The sequence below is a fragment of the Protopterus annectens genome, chromosome 15.part0 (assembly GCF_019279795.1).
Source record: "Protopterus annectens isolate FY-2018-M chromosome 15.part0, PAN1.0, whole genome shotgun sequence".
In the NCBI taxonomy this organism is placed as follows: Eukaryota; Metazoa; Chordata; order Ceratodontiformes; family Protopteridae; genus Protopterus; species Protopterus annectens.
Genome location: NC_056749.1, coordinates 677,331,213 through 677,354,587, shown reverse-complemented (window position 1 = coordinate 677,354,587; position 23,375 = coordinate 677,331,213). Strand labels below are relative to the sequence as shown.

The window sequence follows — 23,375 nt, the reverse complement described above, 5'->3', positions numbered from 1 at the left end:
TCTCACCTGTGTAGTTTAACAGTTATTTTTCAAAAAACGAGATAAATGCATCACAAAAATCCCAAACCTAAGAAATTCTGGGGGCTAGTGATCCTTACACTTTATAAGTGGATTTTGACATGGATTTAATTAGTAATCACCTCTGTTATGAAACCCATCTAGTCTAAATCAGTGATAAAGGGGAACAATGGACCCTGTATAACATTCAACCAAGAATGCAGATTCCCACATAGCTTACAGTATTAGTACACAAGTTTTATACATTTGTGAAGCCCCCCAAACTCAATAGAACAACAGGTTTTGCTTCAACATGCATTTTCTGAATAGTAAGAAGTATGAAACTCTAATGTGGTGTCATTTCTGCCTGATTGTAATACTCAACGATTTGCCAGAAAATAAAAAAATTACAAGGGGCAAGGCAACAATGTATTACGTTGAAAGAGGAATGTTACAAAGTAAATTAAAATAACAGGTTTTGCTTCAAGGTGATAAGCTATATGATACTTATGCATCTGGCATTACTGACTGACTGCAATCCCCACTAATGTTACCAAAAAAAAAAAAATTAGTACTGGAGAGGTAAAAAAAAATGATGCAAAAATCAGGCACATTCTGCAAAGTTATAAAAATTGTTTATTAAGTTTTATGCTAAATTTAGGAAGTAAGTAATACTAAGTACATGATGAGGGTGGAAAGAACTCATAAGTTTGTATACTTAAAATATGTATATGGTGGACAGTGTCAGGCAGAGATTTTTTCTTACTTGTTAAAATAATCAGTGATACTTTAGGATGCTGATGCAGCAGTGTGCAGCTGTCAAACTACACTATTGCTGTAACATTTTAAGCAATATACAAACACACTTCCATGAAGTCAATATTTCTTTAATATTCCTCCAAAACCTCCAAGTTCAATATATTTTGTGTTGGGATGGGGACTATATGGTCATTATTTCTTTAACTTTCATCACAAACTTCAGATGGATGCACAGAGTAGAGTCACTATAGACTACAAGGGAACTTTACTATCCCTAGAAGTAACAAGTTGGAAATATTGTAATCGCTATTTTTTTTTCAGAATTAAACCTCTAGTGCATATATAAGTGGCTATCTTTTGGGGGAGAGCGAATAAACATGCTTTTTACATATGCCTGATAGCAAATATATTATATTATGCTTGTCTTTTCAGTTTTGTCCCATCCTGACATTAAAAAGGTACACAGAAGCTGTCTGTATTTTCAGGGTTGGAGTTGAGGAGGCATACTATGAATAAATACAACAGCACCTTGAAATATGGCTGTGGGCAATTATGCCTTAATTTTAATCTCAATTTAACACCAGAAAGGGATGCAGAGAAAGTAAGTACCTATTTTGAGGTGGGGGTAAGGGGCAGGTACTATTCCTGGATATGATATATGTAGTCTAACAAACATTTGTCTTCTCAGTTTGTTGTGAGTTGGTGTTTGGCCAGCTTTGACCATTAAAACCTGGATACAATTTATTTATTCCTTGAAATAAAAATGTAGTACTGCATTTCTTTTCTGTAAGCATAATTTTTGTTTAGGCTATCATTGGATCAAAAGGTTGTTAAAAAGAGCTCTAAAGTGCACCTCAGAATATCTATAACACCATAGCGTCTGGTTTGCTAGCAGCCCCCAGCTTAATTTAGTTATTACAGGGTAGTTTTGGTCAGTTAGTGTATGTTGAAAGGATGCACAAAGCAGCAAAGCTGAAGACTGAAACTGAATTTCTTTCTGTATTCATGATTTTTCGTTCAGGCAATCACTGGATGAAAAGGTTGTTTAAAAAACTATAAAAGTGCCTCTCGTAGTACCTAGAAACCTCATAGCTTCTGAGGACCACCTGGTTTAATTCAGTTGTTTCCGCCATTCCTCCATAGTTATCAGAATGCAATCTTTTTTAAAGAGAACATGTTTAATGAATGAATAAATAATTTCAGGAAAAAACTGAAGAGTAAGACAAACTGTGAGAAAAAGAAAGGAAAATGTAATCTGGAAAACTCATTTAGTGTAGAAGGTTAAAACTCTTGCTTGACAAGCTGGTTTGTATGTCAAGTGTGCAGGGTTCAACCCCCCCCCCCAAACATTTATTTTGTTGGGAGCTGGCATAATAATTAGACTGCTTACCCTACAGACACAAAGTAAAGGGTTTCATCCTCACCTTTAGGAAACATGGCTAGGCTTAAAATCCTTTATGAAGGACTATAACCATTTGGGGATTGGGGGTTGACATAATGGTGTAGGTGTTTACTTCACAAACAGAAAGTACACAGTTTGATTTTTGCCTTTGAAGGGAAATTGTCTAGGCTTAAAATGGCCTGTAAGGGCTACTAGCCTAAAGCTTACCTATGAACCTAGTGCAAGTAAACCAGGATGGGATGGGCAGCAAGGCGGAGTGGTAGATGGCACTATGAACCCTCCTCACCTATGGCACCAGCTTACATAAGGCCAAGTTGACAGGGGTAACAGAAACACTCTTCATGCATCTGTAGATATTATTCCCATGTACTTATTGTTGATGGCTGAGGCCTGAAAATGTAAATAAAGCACAGCAAGGTTATAATCCATGCATCTTGAGGCATCATTTTTTCCACTTAGTAATTTCAATGTCTTCACAATAATCTGGAACAAACAGAATGGAAATGACTGCAGTAGCTTTGGTGAAGAGCACTCCTTGATGGTTAGACAGACTTACTCAACTCTCAATAATAGTTCTAGGCAGCAAGAAGGAAAAAATGGAATGAAGTGAATGTGGTGCAATACACTCTTCGGTTGTCAGGATATTTGAAACAGAAATATAATCTGTCTTTCCTTTTGAAATAAGCTGCTGTATGCTGAGCTGATTTGCTCTTTGATGACATGTAGCTTCTGGAAGAAGTAGAGAGCAAACAGTCCTAAACATGTCCATATTATTAAAACAAACAGTTTTAAATTCTATATATCTCATTAAATATACAAATATTTAAATTCTATAGTCCAAGAAAACATATTAGTTGATATCCCTGTCTTCCAGACTAAAACAAGTTTTCATTAGAAACCCCTAAGAAATGTAGTTTGGGAAGAAAGTGTATTTTATAATCAAATTACCCAAGTCCCTGTCTTGACAGCCCATCTGCATTTGCATCACTGTGTCCACTCTCATCCTGCATTGTCATGTTATAGTAATGTACCCTGCACTGTATCTAATTAACCTGACATTGTGACTGCTAGCTCATTTTAGCCAGGCCACTAGATTATAATCTAGTAATACTGAGAGGTTTCTGCTGTATAAGTAGAAGTGAAGTATTTGGAGAGCCTGAACCATCCCTGAACATTCCTTCTCCACAGCCACATGTGATTTTTTTCCTTGTCCAGAACCTCCTAAAAAGATATCCTACTATGACCATGCACTGTTCTCCTTTTGAAGTAAACTGGCTAAGCATAGCCCTGGATCCATAATTTGAAGCTTCAACTTGTGCAGTAAATTCTAAGCTAAAACTGGGCTAACTAGAACTGGAAGTTGACTCAGTGATTCATTGAGCTTCCGGAATGCCTGCTCACAAGTTGGTATCTAGATAACCCTAAATACCACAGTAGAATTGGAATTAAATTGCTGTGACTGCTGCTTTGAGTCCTGTGTCAGTGTTTTTTCTACTGTGGTATTTATTGTTTTTGACTTTATTTGTGGTATTTGGATATCTAGATAACCTTGTCTGCCCTGTTTTTTTGGAGTGAGTTCTGTAGCAGGAGTGTCTCTGATACTATGGGGAAATATTTCCATAAATTTAAAGGAAGCCCATGTAATCTAGGCAAAATACTTATTTTGTGGCTACTTGAATTTTTCTCTGTTGGAATAAGTCTTTTCATGGATCAAGAAATGAGAGGCATGCGAAAATAATTTAACAAAAGGTGCTGAATTACTTTAACTTCTACAAACTGCTCTCAATTAAATAATCTACCTGGTACCCTCATGCCTTGTCTCTGAATTAAGTTTCTTTTTGAACCGTATTTGATGCTTCAGTGAGGGGCAAACTTTCAGTAGGACACCAACATTCCCAGGAATGCCCTTTCCTGTTTCGGGAAGAGAGGTAGGTCATACCAGTATTGCTTCTACCATGGTGGGCATTTTCAAAATCTTATCACCACCAACCCAATGACCTAGGTAAGATAATGCTGCCAGTACTACCTGGCATTTACTATAATACTTAACCCAGACCCTTTTACTCTTCTTTGGGGTTGGGAGGGTGGCCTTATGGTTAAGGTGTTTGCCTTACAAATGCAAGGTGCAGGGTTTGAGTCTCACAAGGGATAATTGGCTAGGCTTAAAATGTCTCACAAGAGCAGTTAGCTTAGTACTAACCTATGAACCTTAATACATTACTTCTACAGGTTGCTAAGGGGTGACCTGTTCCTGGCTTACAAGGCAGTCTCTGACTCGGACCTGATAGAAATGCTACATGAACAGGTCATGCTGGCGAGACAGATACATCTCCCAGAGACTGCCACTTCTCTAGAATAAGCTTCCAATTCATGTGAAACAGAGCCCATCCCTGACTCTCTTCATGTGCAGCCTAGATCAATGGATGGGTGACCACAAATTCACTCCTTGGGTGGCACCCGTGTCCTTCCTGGACAGAGGAAGTCGCTAATAACTACCATTGATCCTTACCTCTGCAAACTTCACTCACCTAACCACCGCAAATTGGGGTAACTCAGGATAATATGGAAAGGTTTGTAAGGGCTCTAGGGCCATTAGCCTAGTAACCTCCTATGAACCTATGAACTCACTTGCTAAATATATTCCTGCCAAGACTGGCTATAAAATACCAATATCATCAAGGCTATCTAGAGCCAAGTCTCCAGATCCCATCAGGATCCCAATGAATATCTTTTAGAAAGTTGCTATAGCATTTTCATTTCAAAGAGCTTCTTGGTGAATTTGTGTGGTCCAAATGGGGTGAAAAAAGCTGACATCTTGTTGGTATTAATGGTAACTACCAATAACTCTTGGTCAGTTCAGTGGTTTTAACCATACCTTACTGCTCCAAAACATCATCTGTTATGGGCATGGAGCAAGCATCTGATTTTGTACCACTATTTGTCTTTTTATTGGCTGCACATTTCCATGTCCTCCCGTCATTTTTGAGCACTAGCACTACTGTTGAAGCACATAGATTACTGGATTCCTGGATAACCCTAAAGCTAACACTTGCAGTTCCTTCTAGATGATTTTAACTCCTTTGTGGCTGCATCACCACATAATTAACATTGCCTACCTTCCTTACAACACTGAGAAGTCTCTCACATGTGGCTTGAAGCTTATTTTTTTTTTTCAAAAAGGACTAAGCATGATTAACTTTTTAATTACAAAATATTCTCATGGTTTGAATGTCTATTTATACTTCAGCTTTTGTTATTGTTGTCCTCGAGCTAGGAGCTTCTGTGCCAGAGTTGTGAGCTCCCTTTTCTTTTTCCTGAAATTTAATCTAAATGCTTAGGTCCACAGTCCCTGTCATCTTAGGATCATATAGCAGTTAAAATGGTTAAAAGATGTGGGGCACCTCCAATTAAACTGACCTGTGAATGGTCACTGTATATTCCTAACACTACAGTTAAACCTCTACGCTAAACTGTTTGGTTTGTAATAGAAAGTTTTTTTTTAACTGCTTTATCCCCACAGCACTTCTGCAAACAAGCAAGCTGGTCTCACACAAATTAGCCCATCTAACTGTCAGTATTTCCCTGCTTAGTTTCTGGTGTCATTCCAAGGGGATCCAGTACCTGACAGCCTGGGATGACATGATTCATAAACCACGATGCTTTGCCAGATATAGCCTGCATCTGTCTCCCTTGGACTTCAGGCTCCTGCCAAAGGCTCTTGCCTCCCCCATAGTGCTTTTTTAGGCAATGCCATGAGGTCCAAACTACCAACATGAAAATGTCATTAAAACATAAATTAAAGGTCATGCTGCGAAATGATAGGAGTCTAAACATGAAACTGCACTCATTGCAAGCATTTTTAACCCTGGAAGAAGCAGAGATTTGTGCAGTCACAGAAACCTGGTTCAAAGCTGCAGAGAGCACTCCAGCCATACTAGGTTATTCATCCTATCATTTATTCAGACCCCAAACCATGGGCAGCAAAACAAAAGGAGGTGGAGTTACAATATTTATAAAAGACATACACACCTCTAGGCTGGTCAAATAGTATAATGCATAGGAGACACTCCATGTGCTGTTAACAATTGGCAAGACCCCTATTCAAATCATAGCTAGATACAGGTGCCCAACTTTGACTCAAGATGCCCACTCCACCTATCTGGACCTCTTCCAATCTATCAAAAGTCAACCCTTTACCTTAATCCTGGGTCACTTGACTAGCCAAGCATAGATTAGAAGAAATACTCATGCCAAAACACAAATGCCCCAGAGATGCCTTGATTTCATCAATGCAAATGCCTTGGATCAGTTGGTTGACACCCACAAGATGCGAAAATATCTTGGACTTTGTAAAGGTATTAACCCACATGAGTAACCACTGCAACATCCCTACAGTGTCATCCTCCCTGGTAAGATCTGACCACAAAGCAGTCACTTTTGAAGTCACCATCTCCCCTGCCCCCCCCCCCCCTCCCAGCTAAGGTCAAACAAATAAAAACTTCTCCAAAGCTTATTACAACCTCCTGAGGGTAGGTATAAACAGCCTCACAGCCCCATCTCCCTCCATAGGAACTGGAACATACGTCCAAACCTACAGCAAAGTACTATATGAGCATTTATATAGCTGCATGGAATCAGGAATACCAGACAGGATGAAACCATCCTCCTCAAGGAAGAGTAAATCTGTCTGGTGGTCATCTACAATAAATAAACTCTATAATTAAAGGAAAGAATTGCAGTCCAGGACCAAGAAGGAACAGGTATCTAATTGTAAGCAATCTCTCAGCCTGAACAAACAAATAAGAGCACTAGTGAAATCCTCCAAAGCAAACTTCGAGTCCAAACTTTGCCATGTCTACTAAAGACAGTCATAAGGCCTTCTTCACATATGTCCACAATCTCAAGGGAAGCACCCAGATCTGTGCAGAACTGGTGGTCAAGGGCACCACATACACAAATGCTGTAGATATAACCAAGCTGCTGGCAGACAGGTTCAGTAAAAACTTCACTCCTCTGTTCCCCATCAGTAAAACAGGACATCCCCATTACCTGCCCCCCTCTCCTTATCTCTACAGAGCAAGTTATCACAGCCCTCTCAAAGGCAAAAAATACAGCCTCCATGGGACCCAATAACATTCCAGGCTGCATCCTACATGAACTCAGGCAGGAACTTGCAGCACCATTATGCACCCTATCCAACCAAGGCCTTCATCCCAGCTGAGTGGAGGACAGCTACTGTCATCCCTTTGCACAAAGGTGGAGCATCCACCAGTCTAAGAAATTATAAACCCATCAGCCTAGCTAGCCTGATCTGCAAGGCCATGGAGCAGATTATCATGGAACTCATTAACAAGGACATTGGCAACCTCCAGACACTTGATCCCACACAGTTTGCTTTTGTCAAGGGGAGGTCATGCCTGCTAAATTTGGTCGACTTCTTTGGGACAGTCACCAAGGCCATAGATGAGGGGAAGACGGTGCACACCACTTACATTGACCCAGCCAAAGCCTTCAATACTATTCCCTACTCAGGTATAATAGATAAACTCTCTCAACTAAGCATCAATCCATATGTTACCAGATGGGTAGCAAACTAGCTCACTGATAGACCCCACCTAGTCAAAATAGGGGAAGCCGCCTCAAGTAGTAGACCCATAACAAACTGTGTACCCAGGGGATCAGTCTTGGGGCCTCAGCTGTTTGGGATATACTTCTCTGTGGTGCAGGCCAAGTCTAGTGGGCTATGGCTGACCAAGTTTCCAGATGACTGCAAGCTGGATGCTGTCATCAATTCCCCTAGTGATGTGGACATTCTCCAAGAGGGTCTCACCCAAACAAACACTGGTGCCAGAAACATGGCGTCAAATTAAATGCCAAAAAATGCATCATCATCCTTTTTGGGAAGAGTGAAGTCCCCACAAATTATTACATTGATAATAAGGTACTAAGCACGCAATCAGTCATGAGGGACTTGGGCACCCAGGTTGACAGCAAACTGACTTTTGACCACCATATCACCTCCGTTGTATGGAAAACTTTCTACATGGCCCACCTCATTAGTAAGGGTGTCTCATCCAGGAACAAGGTGGTCATAACATCCCTGTGTTCTTCCCTTATAAAACCCATTAATGAGTACAATGCTTATTTCAGCATGTATCTCACAAAGCACATGCAGCAGCTGGACAGACCACAGAAGTTCCTCACCTGGAGAATCCAGGGCCTCAAACATCTACCGTACAAAGATAGGCTAAAAGCCCTGTCCCTCTGCATAGTCTGCTACAGACTCCTCACAGGTGACCTCTGTCAGGCATACAAAGCAATCTCAGACCCCACCCTGATGGGACTGCTGCATATCTGCAAGTCAAGCTTCACTAGAGTAACCCACACACATGACCTCAACCTGGTCTGTGACATCAATAAGACTTGTTGGCAGGACAGATGTGTGTCCCATAGACTCTCCCTTTTGTGGAATAGAGTCCCTCTCCATGTAAAGCAGAGTACCTCATTAAATCTTTTTAAGCGGAACCTGGATAACTGGATGGGGAACAGAAAATACACCCCTGGGATTCCACCTGTGTCCCTGCTGGACAGTGGCATATGGTGCTAACTTGTCAGAACATGAGCTAAATTCTTGGCTAGGCTTGTAAGGGCCTCAGGGCCAATAACCTAGTAACTTCTTATGATCCTATGATCCTATGAAAATCTAGCCTGCTGAAAATTTCTAACAGAGCATTTGCCACTTTTTCTACCTCAACAAAGGCCAAGACACTGCCTCAGATTATCTATTAGCATTATCCACAAACACCAAGATATCCCTGTTACATATATTGCTTGAGATACTAAGAAACTCAATAATATGCAAGGCTACCCTTTGATATGATTGTCTAATAAAAGCATTAAAGTGGGCTAATGTTTTGTCTTTTGTCTCACAACCATTTTTGCAGTACTTATATATATTTTATATTACTCTGCAATGTCCTATGTAACACCTGACCAACAAAAAAAAAAATTACACAAACCTCCATTTTGTATGCTTTATGTTTAGATAGCCTAAAACAGAATATCATATGATATGTCCAGGAGTGCCTGATTGCATGTTCATGGGACTTCCAGCTGCTGTATTACCTCTCACTTTATCCCAACTTGAGAAGTCCATTTTCTGTTCAATAAGCCTTTCTACCATTATACAGGCTCCCTCTACCTTTGAGAGTCGGAAGTGTCCTTCATGGTTTGTAATGTGGGATACAAAAGATGTGATTGCCATAATTCCTTTCCTTTGAATGATCATTCATCCTGGCTCCCTCCCATGCAAAGTCTAGTATAATTTCATAACTATGACTCGGAGGTAGATTTACCATTGCCAAGTACCCCTTTCTCTTGAACCAGGCCCTCTTAGAATAAGTCCAGTATCTTTTCACATCTATGTCTCTGACTGAGGCTTATTGCCTGTGCTGGACTAATCACATCACCAGCCTCCATTGCAGGCAATGGCACTTACTGGGTGTCCCCTTTGTGTCCTTCACACATGCTTTTCTCCACATCAGGATGCAAATAACTGCACTTATGAAACACATTTTATTACCAAAGTTACAGCTGAAAATTAATCCTGACAAATTACACCTGCGAAAGAGTCCCAACCATGACCCTAACTAGTGAGAACTACCTAGGCAAGTAATGTTGCAGGCTTAACAATAGTCATATTTAGTGCTGTCTTTTTCTTAGCAATAATTGCTTTACCATCTACTAGGGGAAGGTACAGGCCCTTGTTATAATTTAGAGTAATTACTGTTTCAGCAGAACCCACCACTACAGTGGTCCTACCTCTTCTCTTTCACTCATCTAGCTTTTGTTCCCCTCTTTATGTTTGTGGACATTTAGAATATGAATGTTCCACTTTATTAAACTGGAAATGTTTAATCGTTAATAACTGTTAATTAAATGCCTGTTGCACGATTATGGCATGTGTCTAAACAGATGTCATCCTTTTCAACCACCTTTAATCTGAGTCGCATCCCAGTCTGACAACCAGGTAAAGTAATGAGCACTTCCTCCTTTATTAAAAGGTCTCCCAACATTCAACTTGGTAACTTAACCTTCACTCACCAACCTATGAAAATAAGTGCTTACTTTTGTAATGAAATCACAGGCACTATCTTCTCATTTTCATGTACTTTCTCTAAAATTTTCTGCTGTTAGGTGTGAGTTTAAAACATTCTAAAAAAATACACTTTCCTTTAGTTAATACAGTCAACATCTCACGTTACTAATTGTATGCATAGCTTTACCTATAAGCATAAAAGTTAAAAACATCAGAAATTGCCCTTGAGCTGTTTGCTTCAAAGTATTCACCCTTTCATGTGTTTGAATACAACTGGAAAATGATCATCACCTTTATATTGAGAGTATAATGCTCAAAACAGTTCTGTTTTATGATACAATGCAACTTTGAAAGATGTGGTGATAAGAACTATAAATTTCATATTTTTAAAAAATTGTTTTAAAGTGTTTTTATCTCCAGCCGAAGTGTCTTTTCTCTATTTATGTTTTAAATTCGATACAGCTAATGAAAGAAATAATTACATTTTAAAATCCACAAAAACACATTGTCGGCATTCAGAAAAGTTGGCTCCATAGAACTAATACTTCTTAGCTGTTATGCTCACTACTATGGCGGTAACAAGCAATTCAGAGATGAGCAAGAGTCACATGGACCAATAGATTTACAGTGATTAATTTCCATGTTTCTGAGTTGAACACCTAGCACAGTTGGAGTGACTATGTTAGCTGTTTCCTGTACCAGCTTATGTAACACTGTTACACAGGCAGCTAAGCAGACACACACACACGCACACACACACACACACACACACACACACACACACACACACACACACACACACACACACACACACACATACATGAGTGCACGCGCGCACACGTGTACACACACACAGATACATATATTTATAAATATATATATATATATATATATATATATATATATATATATATATATATTTATAGTGACATACAGATGGTCTCTGTCTTATGCACAATACACACACATACATAAGTACACACACGCAAATCGGCACACTGTGTCACAATGTAACATGCTACAGTTATAACTGCCCCACTGCTGCTACTGACAACAATGCTCATACATAGTAAAAGAGCACATCAGTCCTGCTGCTCTGGTTTGAAAATATGGTAGAGATTAACTGTAAATTGCACTATGGTACTATATCAGTCATAGAAATAACCTCGGGGGGAGGCCGAGCCTCTGGCCAGTTTACATTAACAATTCCCTAGGACTGATTTACTTGCATGCAACATTAACCACCGTGTCTCTGTTTTACTTGTCAGAGGTTTCCTATAGCTATTTAAGTAGTCTTTGAATAGCTCCCCTAAACTGCACTGGGCAATCTTTCTAGAAACATGGTTGTGTAGACCAGTATATGTTTCTGAATACCCCCATCTGATAATAGCCCTCTATCCACAATTACACAAAGTTTTCAGAGAGGCAGATAGTTGAGAAAAAGATAGACATGAGGAAAGAGTACAACGTGGCATTCCTAGACTTGGAAAAAACACATGATGAGAACACAGAAAAGCTGATTTGTGCAGTCCTGTGGTGGTGCAAAGTCCTAGAAACAATGGTAGGATTAGTGCAGGATATATACAATGACTCAGTGACTCAAGTATGACAAGTGTTGGGTCTCACAAAGGGGTTCTCAGTGGGAATGCATCAGGGTTCAGCTCTGAGCTCACTGCTGTTCTTAGTGTTGATGAATTACATTAGCAAACAGGTTGCAGGGGGCAACTCAACAAAGCTGCTGTATGCAGATAATGTGGCATTACAGGTAGAATCTGAGCAAGAACTTCAGCAAAGGATAAGAGTATAGAATGCAAAACTGAAGGTACATGGGATGAAACTGAGTACAGATAAGACAGTTGTAATTGCAGCAAATGGGAGAAATCTGAAGAAGATGAGAACTGAGATAGAAGGGAAGATAGTGTAGCAGATTAACAGTTCCAAGTATCTGAGAGGGGTGGTTGTGGAGAGGGGAAGTCTGAATTAGAAGGCCACAGCTAGAATCAGATGGGCTGAAGCCAACTGGCACTGAGTGTCAGGAGTAGTGTATGTCAGAAGAATGCAAATGAAGCTGAAAAGTAAGGTGTACAAACAGTGGTGTGACCAATACTACTGTGTGGTACAAAATCTGGGCAGTAAAGGCAGAGCACTTGAGTAAGCTAGAGATGATGGAGATGAAGTGCCTGAGAGGGATAGTAAGATGCACTTTGTGGGCCAGACAAAGAAATGAGGACATCAGAGCAGAAATCAGAGTAGTTCCAATTGCAGAGAAGGTCAAAGAGAACAGATTACTGTGGTCTGGTCACATATGCAGAAGAGCAGACTACAATCTGGTAAAGAAGATTTTGGACAGACAGAAAGCAGGTAAGAGGAAAAAAGGTTTTCCAGGAAACAAGTGGATGTACCATGTAACAGAAGATCTGCAACAATCAGGCATGACTGCCAAAGAAGGCAAGGGAGTAGTGACATTGATTCGAGAGAGATGATGATATTTGACACAACACACAGACCCCATGTAGAAATTTTGAAAAAGGAGGTAGATGCTGATGATGATGTATTCACAGGTGAAGCCTTATCTGGTAACAGCACTGTGAACAGCCCTGTTTGATGTGGGGAATCTGTAGCCTCTGATGATGATGATGGCATTAATGAGCTAGCAGAGTTGGGGGTGCAGACTATGTATTGAACACTCGGAGTGTGATCCCCCATCGTCTTAAAGTATGGACACAGTCTCTATGCCTGCAGATACCAAGAAAATACAACCATCTGAGAGGAATAGGTTCATGGGGATACTATAGATAAGGAAAGTGTGGTAGCCCCAGATCAGAGATGTTTCCATCTGCATCTAGCACTTGTGAGCAAGGAGGTCCATACCGGCAGGTTGATAATGGTGCTCACCAGAGGTGTACTACCTCCGCCATGATGTTGTTGTGTCAGTAACTGCCACCCATTGTATGAGCAAGTCCATCATCGAGGTACAGGCGAGTTCTATCACAGCCATGGAAGAAATAGTGAGAATGATCCAGGCTCTGCATGTTGACCTGCAGGAATGCATGCCCTGTATGTGTGTTGCCTATTTGACCATGCAGTGTCTTCTCAGGATCAAATTGTCATGGGCGAGGGGCCATCATCATGTGCTACTTCTCCAGATGTTAGCCAACATGGCTATGAATGAGCAAGATATGCTCCCACAGTGCTAGCACTTCCACAGCACATCAATTGTGGAGGTGCCTACACCCAGCAGAGGCTGCCTTTACAATTGTGGTCATTCCATGCCAACACATCTGATAGCATACATAATTCTAGGTCACACAACACACCAACAATGACCCAAGGTCAAGGGACAGACATCACAACTCCTAGTAAAGCCAGCATTCATGGTCAAGGATGTACACAGGAAGCTGAAGCCTATGTCATGCATGGGCCCAAATGCTATAGCTGTGCCTCTGTATATACACACACACACACACACACACACACACACACACACACACACACACACACACACACACCTGCAATAACCAACACAACACAAATACCCCTGATCCTTGCCTTTCTACACATTAACCCCACTCCAAAGCAAGTTTTCACACTACCTACAGATGCACTTTTCACTTTGCTACACTTCAGGACTCACACTCACATGCTTCCCAGTGAAAGACATGCACGCCTGTACTCCCTTGTCTGCTGGTGCAAATGATGATAACTGTGCCCTATCTTTTGTAAATGTGATTTGGGTTGCCTATACCTGATGCACAGCATGACCAGCCTATGCATGGGGTGAATAAAGTCTGGTACTTTTGGATCCATCACTTTTACTGCAGTGTATCTTCTTAATACTTCTATGGCTATGCTACAAAACTATGTACAAACTGCTACCTCTTTGCTATTGTCATGGCATAGTATGCCCACTTCTGTCTGGAATGGTCATCCCTGCTGCTAGCTCCCCCTCTGGCTCCTTGTTTGTCTCAACTACCACTGCATGTGGTGTGGTGTACTGGGGTCCTTGCATGAGGCCACCCTACTGTAACTGCTTCCTATCTATAATATTATGCACACATGGCAGGGTCATAGTGCAGGGCACCACCAGATATATCCAGACAGTGAAAGCGTGGCTTCCTATCTATAATATTATGCACACATGGCAGGGACATAGTGCAGGGCACCACCAGATATATCCAGACAGTGAAAGCGTGACTTCAGCAGCCTGAACACACATACTATGATGTTTCTGGTTTGCGAATGTGTATGATGGTACCCCTGGTCAGTTTCATTGTGTTCATTTCTGACCGGTGTCATGAGTTAGGATTGTAGGACATATCCAGCATCACCTACAAGTATATCCTGTGGGAAGTCATCCCTCGCAAACTATTGATAAAAGTCGCATGTGTGCCATGTGTCTGAGTCATGAAAACTGCCTGGGTGGCCTGCAGACACATTGTAGGTGACACCCTGTCCTTTATAAATACCTGGCAATTGAGGGAGTGATATCTTTTGTCTCCTTCCCAGTTCAACCGGTGAGGCCTTTTTTTAATGTTAATACAGTCTAAGCCCCCCCCCACCTCATACCTCAGGAAAATGGTCTCTGTCATAGAACTCCCACATGGTGTTTGCTCTCTCCTATGGGGTATGCGGGAACCAGATATGCTTTCCCACATCCTGCATAATGATATCAAGGAAGCGATGGAGTATTCTCAAGGCAGATGTCACACTCCAATGTGTGCCCCATAATTCGCTGAAAGGTCTCTGTAGCTAATATACATAAATCCACACAAGACTCCATGACTTTCACTGGGCTGCAGACAAGGCAGGCAAATGTCTGTGAATTCCTGCATGATATCCCTGTCCAGTATGTCTGTGTCATGGGGGTATGAAATATTAAGTATGGTTGGATGATCCTGCACTTCCTGGGTAAATTAGCTGATATAATAGCCTCCTGCAGATACATGTTTACCATAGCTGCAACAGCGTCACATATATCTGAATAATATAATCCTTCTGAACATGGACATATGGATGACTTCAAATCTAAGCAAACTCAGCATCACTGAGCAGAATTTAAAAATTTCTAAAGCTCTGTGCAATTTTTTTGCGTCATTATGATATACACTTCATTATGCAGTATTTAGCATATAACACAGTTGACCACATAATCTGGCCTAACTACTTCATATATTCAGGTTTTCTGAATTAAACCCAACCAGCAAGTGATCACTCCTCATACCAATTTGCTTAGCATGATGCAATAAATTTTTCTGAATCTGGTCCCGAATCAGTAATGTAAAACATCTGACAGATGACATAAGAAATTGAGACACTCTGTGTATGTATTGTACATAGTTATATCAATGTTTATAATTAATTGCTGTGTTTTTGTGATACATTGAAATATAATTTTGCAGTATTACAAAATTAAACATGTTAATATTTACATTTTTATATTAAAGATAAATGATCTTCCAATGAATAATAATTTGTCCAATAAAAGATTGCAATAAAAAAGGAAATATATTCATTGACTAGATGGATGAGATTTGTTTAGTTTTCATCTAAAGTGTTTGATCAGATCACACTTGACATATTTGTCTCTTGTTTTGTTTTTTTTTTTCTTTTATTTGCCTCCTCTATTTATGTAACATCCAGAACTGTGCACATTATATGAAATAATGTGTGCCTCTGGAATCATGGACACCTGAAGTTAAACAACAAAGGGGACACAGCAATTGTGAGAGACAGAGCCTGGCTTATGTTTTGACTTCCTTTCCTTAAAATGTCCTCATAATTATTTATTTATCAGCCTTATTACTAGGATGCTAAGCTACATCTTCAGTGGCATTCTGCTCCTACATTTCTCTTTTTTTTCATTTCCTGTCCTCCAACAAAGAGTAATATTTCTAAAAATGGCCACTCTTCATGCCCAAGCATAGTGGAAACACTTCCGGTGATTTGAAGTCATTTGTCTTATTTTTGTGTTCATCCCTTTCCACTCCAGAACTATGTCACTGAAAAAAAGAAAAATATTTCTATCTGTGTTCCTTTTAGTTTTCTTCTTTGTTATTTAATTATCTTCTTCAGTTACTCATCAGTCTGATCTACAAAAGAAACAACTCATTTAGGTACATTCCTGTGAACAGTAAGACACAGTGTTGCACTTCTACTTTTACTCTCTTTTATATATTAGTTCTGCAACTCAGTCATGCACGTACTAGATTCCTCTTTAAACATAAAGCCCAAAGAAACAGACATCTGAGCTTTAAAACAAAAACGTTTATTCTTTTTTACAGCTTATTGGACTCCCATCTTCTTAATATTTTTTTATTTTATTTTACATTTGTTGACTGGGAGTGTCTGGCTTAGCTATTGCCTTTTTTCAGAGGAGGCCCTCCTGGCAGAAACGCTCCAAAGATATACAATGCAATGAAAATAGCAATACAGATACATTTCAATAAAAACAGCAACAGAGAATTTTGGTAGTTAAAATATGTAAGCTACCTACGTGTATATTGTTGACAGATAAAACAATACTATAAACAAAAAGGAGAATGTTAAAAAAGTAGAATAAGTTGTATGTTTTGGTTTAAAAAGAGAGTTGAGTAAATATAAGGGTTTGTATGCAGAGTAGCAGAAACTTAAAAGGTTACATAAGAAATGTCATGGAGCAGAGTATAGAAGAAGCTTTGGAGGTTGCATAGGAAGTATAGGATAAAGTAGTTAATGATAAGTTTTACTAAGTTAGTTTGACTGTACTATAAAGGCAGGTAATAATCAAGGAGGGTGAGTACAATGGCAGGACCAGTGTTTTTTAAAGTGTTTTTTTGGTTGCTAGCTTAAATTGTTTGGGGTGAGTCAGGGTCCTTATTTCTAGTGGGAGTTTGTTCCATGCAGTAGAGGGATGGTAGCTATATAAGTTGCACCTTGTGTTGGATTTTGGTTTATGTATTTTTAGTTGGTCTTGGGTTGAGCTTCAGAGAAGTCTGGTAGGGGAGTAGTGAGAGATGAGAGAAAATAGATGGGCAGAAATCAGGCTGATATAGGATGGAGTGTATGATTTGGAGTTGAGATTGTAGGAACAGGTGAGATAGTTCGGGCCAGTTCAGGTATTTTAGGGAGAGACAGTGGTGATATTTATATGTTTGTTGAGCTGCAGATCTAGCTATTTTGTGGTAGGTTGATTCTAATTTGGTAAGTAGGGAGGAGTTGAGATTTGTGAGTATTTGGGAACAATAGGTTAAGCATGGTAGAAGGTAGGCATGAGTAAGAGAAATCCTAGCTTCAGTAGTTAGGAATGTGTTGTTCCTGTACAGTAGTCCTAGCTTTTGGTGTTTTTTTTTTATACAATTGTTAATGTGAAGATCAAATTTTAATTGGTCGTCAATGGTAATACAAAGGAGTTTTGTGCTAGTTTCAACTTCTATAGGAGTATTGTTTAGGGACCTTATACAGAAGGAAAGTTTAAAGTGGTTTGCAAATTTAGGTAGAAAGAGTAATAATTTTGTTTTCTTAGGGTTGAGGATGAGCTAATTATTAGTGAGCCATGTATCTACTGAGTTGAAAGATGTCTGGGTATTTGTTAAGAGTTCTAAGGGGGGAATTAGCAATAGTTATGACTGTAGAGTCATCTGTGTATTGGACAATGTTAGACTGAGGACAAGAGGAGTGGAGTGAGTTGGTGAAGATATTAAAGAGTAGAGGTCCAAGAATGGAACCATTGGGGAACACCAGTTCTTACTGAGAGAGTGGTAGATAGTTCTGAATCCCATCGTACTGACTGCAGCCTATCAGAGAGATAGCAAGAGAACAATGCAACTGTATCAGGGGAGAAGTTTAGGCCTATAAGTTTACTAAGTAGCAGAATGTGTGAGACAGTGACAAAAGCTTGCTTTATAGATATGCCTCACACTGGAGTAAGTTACTTACAAGTCTTTTGGAAACTGGACCATAGTCATTCACCACATACAGCCATTTATACAGAAGTAATAAGCATTTAGTGCCACATTTATTGTAATACAAACATTTACTTAATCAATAGTGGTGAGAATTTAAAGACCCAAGATATATTTAAAGGGGTCTACTTTTATTTCCCAAAAAGCCAAAATACTGATGACCACAAGATCTAGACGAAAATCACAACACATGGAAACGCAAATCGTTTAAGCATTCTCCGGGCAAGTGAATACTTGTCCAATGGGGGAGATTATGCTGTTTCTCCACTGTAGTGCAATCCTGGAGTTGGTATATATAATTAAGGGGGCACAGCCCCGCATATCAGGGGTGTGGGGGGGGAAATAGCCCCTCATCTAGATGGGTTTTAGGTGGTGCACTATTTACTGTTGTTTTGGGAAAGTATTTACTTGCCCTGAGAATACTTACCTGATTCATGTTTCCGTGTTTCTTAATTTTGGTCGCAGTCTTGTGGTCGTTGGTGTTTTTGCTTGTCAAGAAATAAAAGTAGACTCATTTAAAGGCATAGTCCCCATTTTGCACACACGAGATGTCACATCACATCTACTGCACCAAGCACAAAACTGTTAGTTTTGGACTCATACAGATCCTTTTACCCAATGAGGGACTATGGTTGGTAGTATTGCTAGCTGCATTTTTACTCAACCTTTATAATCAGGCATGGTATGTCATTAAGTAAAGTCTCTCCCTAATAATAATACTTTAGAGAACAGAAGGCTCACTGTACACTAAACATTCTCTTTCAATGGTTGATTATTGTTCTCAGCACTACTTAACTTCCAGCTAAAGTAGCACACAGGATGCTTTTCACTGTCATGTAACGGATTCCAAAAAAACACATCTGAAGCATCTATTTACAAATAAATTCCTATGTAAAATCATGTGTCACTGCCACAGATTTCGAACATTATGTTCTCAGTTCATTAAATCACCTGTCTGCCTCTAAGGACCATTGTACCTTAATAAAATCTTTTCCTTTTAGAAGAAAGGGAATAAGCAGTAGTCACAAAATTAGGTTCAATACCCAGCTAGTCCAAGGACACACTTTATGTGTCTTTATGTGTCTTTCAGTGGAGGGTATATCCATTTTTTAGCTTTTATAGCCCCTCTTTTGTTTCTAGTTGTAGTTGTACCACATCTGGTCCTAAAAGGTAAGCCAAATGTCTGACGTCTACCATGGGCAATTTACTCCTTTTAGGACTCACGGATAAATCTGTCTGTTTTACAAATTCTAACACAGCCTGTACATCTGGTAACTGAGAATACCAATTCTCTGAATGGATGACCATGACATCTAGATTTGCAAAAGCGTATCATTAATGGGACCTCAATAGTTCATCCATCACTCCCTGAAAAAGTGCTTTAGCTACACATAGGCTAGACATTAACACTATGGCACAGTGTGATAAAGGGAAATATTGCCAGCCCAGCCACCTGGAATTTTGTAAATGATTGTTTGTCATTTGTGAATATTGATATGATTTATACAGAACTGTATGTTATGTACTGAGCAAAAATGTAACCACAGCATGCCCTACTGACTTAGAACAGAAATGTATATAAACTATATACCTGTGCAAATCTATGTTTTAACAGTAGAACGTAGAACATAGAACATAAAAGGGTTAGCCTGCAAAGCTTCAAGAAAATAAGTTGAAATTAAACTGCTTTACTATTGTGCTATAAAAGTTCTCTCTCAGTTTCAGTGTAGCAAACACAACGTTTAGAACTAGACATTTTTGTATTGACTTAAAAGGAGAAGTAATTACTAGGTTTAAAATGTAAAAGTGTTTTATTGTTTTACAGTTTCCAATATCTGCAAACATCTAAGAGATATGTATTTTTCACACACAGAGAAGTTAAATTCTGTTAGTTTCTGTTTTAGCCAGGGAACTGAAATCAGGTGACAAAAAGTGATGTCATCCAAGCTAACCCAGAAGTAATAGTTGACATTAATTGAAGAACTCTCTCTCTCAGAGAGAGACTGTGCATTTTGTGTTTTGTCTTGGACCTAGCAAGAACATCCACTCATCAGCACCATCTGCACTTGCCTTGCTGTAAGTAACATTTAGGGCATAGTATATCTTTTAGATATAGATAGGAATATAGTAAAGAATAGTTTAGATATTGTCTGTATCTATTTGAGGCTGTCATGCAATGTTGTTTTAAAATATTTCCCATGATTTTGAACTCTGAAGTTACTGTGTTGATTTACTGAGTATTGTATTGTTCTTTTATTATTATTAAATATATTTAAACCTGTCCTTGTGGCTGATATCTGTGAGACATATTTAACCTCATAGAGAACTTGCATATCTATTTGGTGACATTGCACAGGCCGCTCCTAAATAGCCTTGCAAGTCTTGGTCAGACTACCATTTGGATAATAGTAACATTACACAGGACTGGGTACCCTTTGTTAAGGGCCTCAAAAGTAGCTGATTAGAGGTTCTAGTGACAGTGCTAACTACCTTATAGTCTGGGCAGAAGGGGGCGTAGCTAGAAAACCTGTGCCAGCCTTTCCCGGGTGTGTGTTTATAAATGAAATCTCAAAGTGTGAGAGTGTGTGTGTGTGTGTGTGTGTGTGTGTGTGTGTGTGTGTGTGTGTGTGTGCGTGTGTGTGTGTGTGTGTGTGTGTGTGTGTGTGTGTGTGTGTGTGTGTGTGTGTGTGTGTGTGTGTGTAAGTGTCAGCTACTTGGGCAGGGACACAAAGCACTGGTTGGACAGAGAGAGTATTGGGAGGACGTGGCTTGGAACCCTGACTATGGACTCAACTCTATAGCTGTGCCAGTGAGAGTCTTACTGTGGATTTTGAGAAAGAGGGGGAAACCAGCCACAGACTGAGATCTCTGTGTGCTCTTGAGGGAAATTGCACTTTACTGTGTGTGTACTTGTCATCCTAACTGTTGCCACTGGTGAGGTTTGAGGCTGCTTGATTACTGGGCCAGTGGAGGGGCGTCACACACTGAAATAAATCAAAAATGTTTTCAAAAGCTATTTTTCTTTAGCAGAATAAGAAAGGACAACACCTCTTGGCTAATTCAAATGCTGTTAAGAATCTTGCTTTTCCTATGTTCTCTGTCAGTTTTTCAGTTCTGGGCATAGGACCATTATCAAACTTTGAAATGCTATTCAGTTTCCAAAAGTCATTATAGAATCTTATGTTTACATAAAGTTTAGCACTAGCACTATTGGATTTTTCCTTTCACTCTATAACTTTTCTATTGCTCCTAATCTGAGAATCTTTCAAAGTTCTATGGATGTGGGACTCTGTAAGGCTGCCAATTAATCTTCATGCCAGATGCACCTCTATGTGATGTTCTTTCATTTATGTCCTGTCACTTTACTTCTCCCAGGTATTGAGCGCTCCTTTGTTTCTTAACAGCAATTATCTTATTTCATATTTTATATTTTTGACAACTATTATTCTAGCTGTACTTCAGGTAGAGATTAATTTATTCCTTGCATTTTTTAATGTTAGCAAAGTCATCTCTTGAAATACACATTTTTCTGTATTACATCTATATTACTGTTGTTCAGCCCAGTCAATACCTGAATGCTAATTATCATATTCCTTTGCATACGTTTTGAATGAGTCAGAGTTACATCTATAAATAAACAGTAGCTACACTGTCTGTGTATTTTTGATGCTGCATAGTTAATTAGGGTCTATATTATAAGCGCAAACACTTAGGTTGTCGAATACAGCATGCTCGACATCTATTAAGCGAACGCACAATTCACTGAAACCTCAAAACGTGGAAATACAGATTACCGAATTGTTTTATTTGGCCAACACCGTTCCACACAGTGATGAAAATAAAACATACTTCCCACTACACCGTACGCTACATACTACCCACCCAAACAAAATAAATAATCCACACACATACACTTAACAAAACCCTACATCTAACCCTTACATACATTACTATCTATGCACTTATCTTAACCCGCACCCTAACCCTAAGGTCCGTAACTATCGCACACTTACCTTACGAAGCTATACCGCAGAAGGGTCAACTATGTCGAATCGGGATTTTGAATTTCGCAGTTTCCAGCATTTGGTGTACTCGCAGTTTGCTTAATAGGTGTCCATCATGCCGTATTCAACAACCTAAGCGTTTGTGCTTACAATATAGACCAGTTAATTAGGCTAAAAAGTGTATATTCGATTATTTGTGATGTTTGTCTTATGTTTATTTGCAGTGAAGTATGCTTGCGGAAGAGCAGTGTCTGTTGAAAGTGTGTCATCACCAACAAACTCACGAAGCATATCTAATTCCCCGGAAATAGGCAACCAAACTGAAAACTCCACACAGGCACTTGTGAATGAGGACAATGTCTATGAAAATTCCACACGTGACATAATAAATGCAGAGAACCTGAATATGACATTTACAGATGGAACTCCTTCAAATTCTACAGAAAATGAATCAATCGACAAAGAAAAGAACCGCATTGTTGGAGGAACTAATGTTAAAAAAGGTGCCGTTCCCTGGCAGGTACTTATGCTGATCTTTCTTTTTCACTTTGTAATTACATTCCGAGGTATGATGGTGCAAGTCTGTAAACAAGCTAAACAATTTTTAGTGGGCCACTGCAAAAGACATAAACAAAAGAGCACAGGAATGAAACTCTTCACTATTGTAATGGATGGAATAAAAACAGCATAGGGATTTGCAATATGTGATGTATCTAGGAAAGTGGTTATATTGTGGGGGTGTAACGAAAGATTAGTAGAGTGATTATGAGGAATATAGAAATTATTGTGAAATCAGGATGTCTGCTAATGTACATAAAGTCTGGCAAATAGGGCATAGGACTAAAGCTCTGACTTCCTAATTAGAGGCTTCCTGTGCCATGACTACAGGGTTTGAATCCTTCCTCCTTTATTTGCCTGCAGTGTTATATTGAGGAAATAACTTACTCTGATAGTGCTTTGTTGCAGTTGGGAACTTGGGCTAGATTATTTAATAGTCTCCTGGACACCATGCCTACTAAGTAGCTATGAAACTATGGACAATGATGAGGTATGGAGGCAACAGAAGGTATTACGTATTACTATCTGATAAACATTTAATATCATTAACAATTTCAGACTCCATAAAACAAAGACAAAAAATCACTTTTGGAGTAGCTGTTTATAAACACCTTTGA

General features: G+C 39.4%; 1 protein-coding gene across 1 annotated transcript in view; it reads left to right on the top strand.

Moving 5' to 3' along the window:
- Positions 1–23,375, top strand: part of F9 (coagulation factor IX) — a 547,347-nt gene that overhangs the window by 432,924 nt on the left and 91,048 nt on the right. Inside the window, exon 6 of the mRNA XM_044057303.1 lies at positions 22,425–22,720. Within this exon, the coding sequence (XP_043913238.1) occupies positions 22,425–22,720 (296 nt within the window). The remainder of the gene's footprint in view (positions 1–22,424; positions 22,721–23,375) is intronic.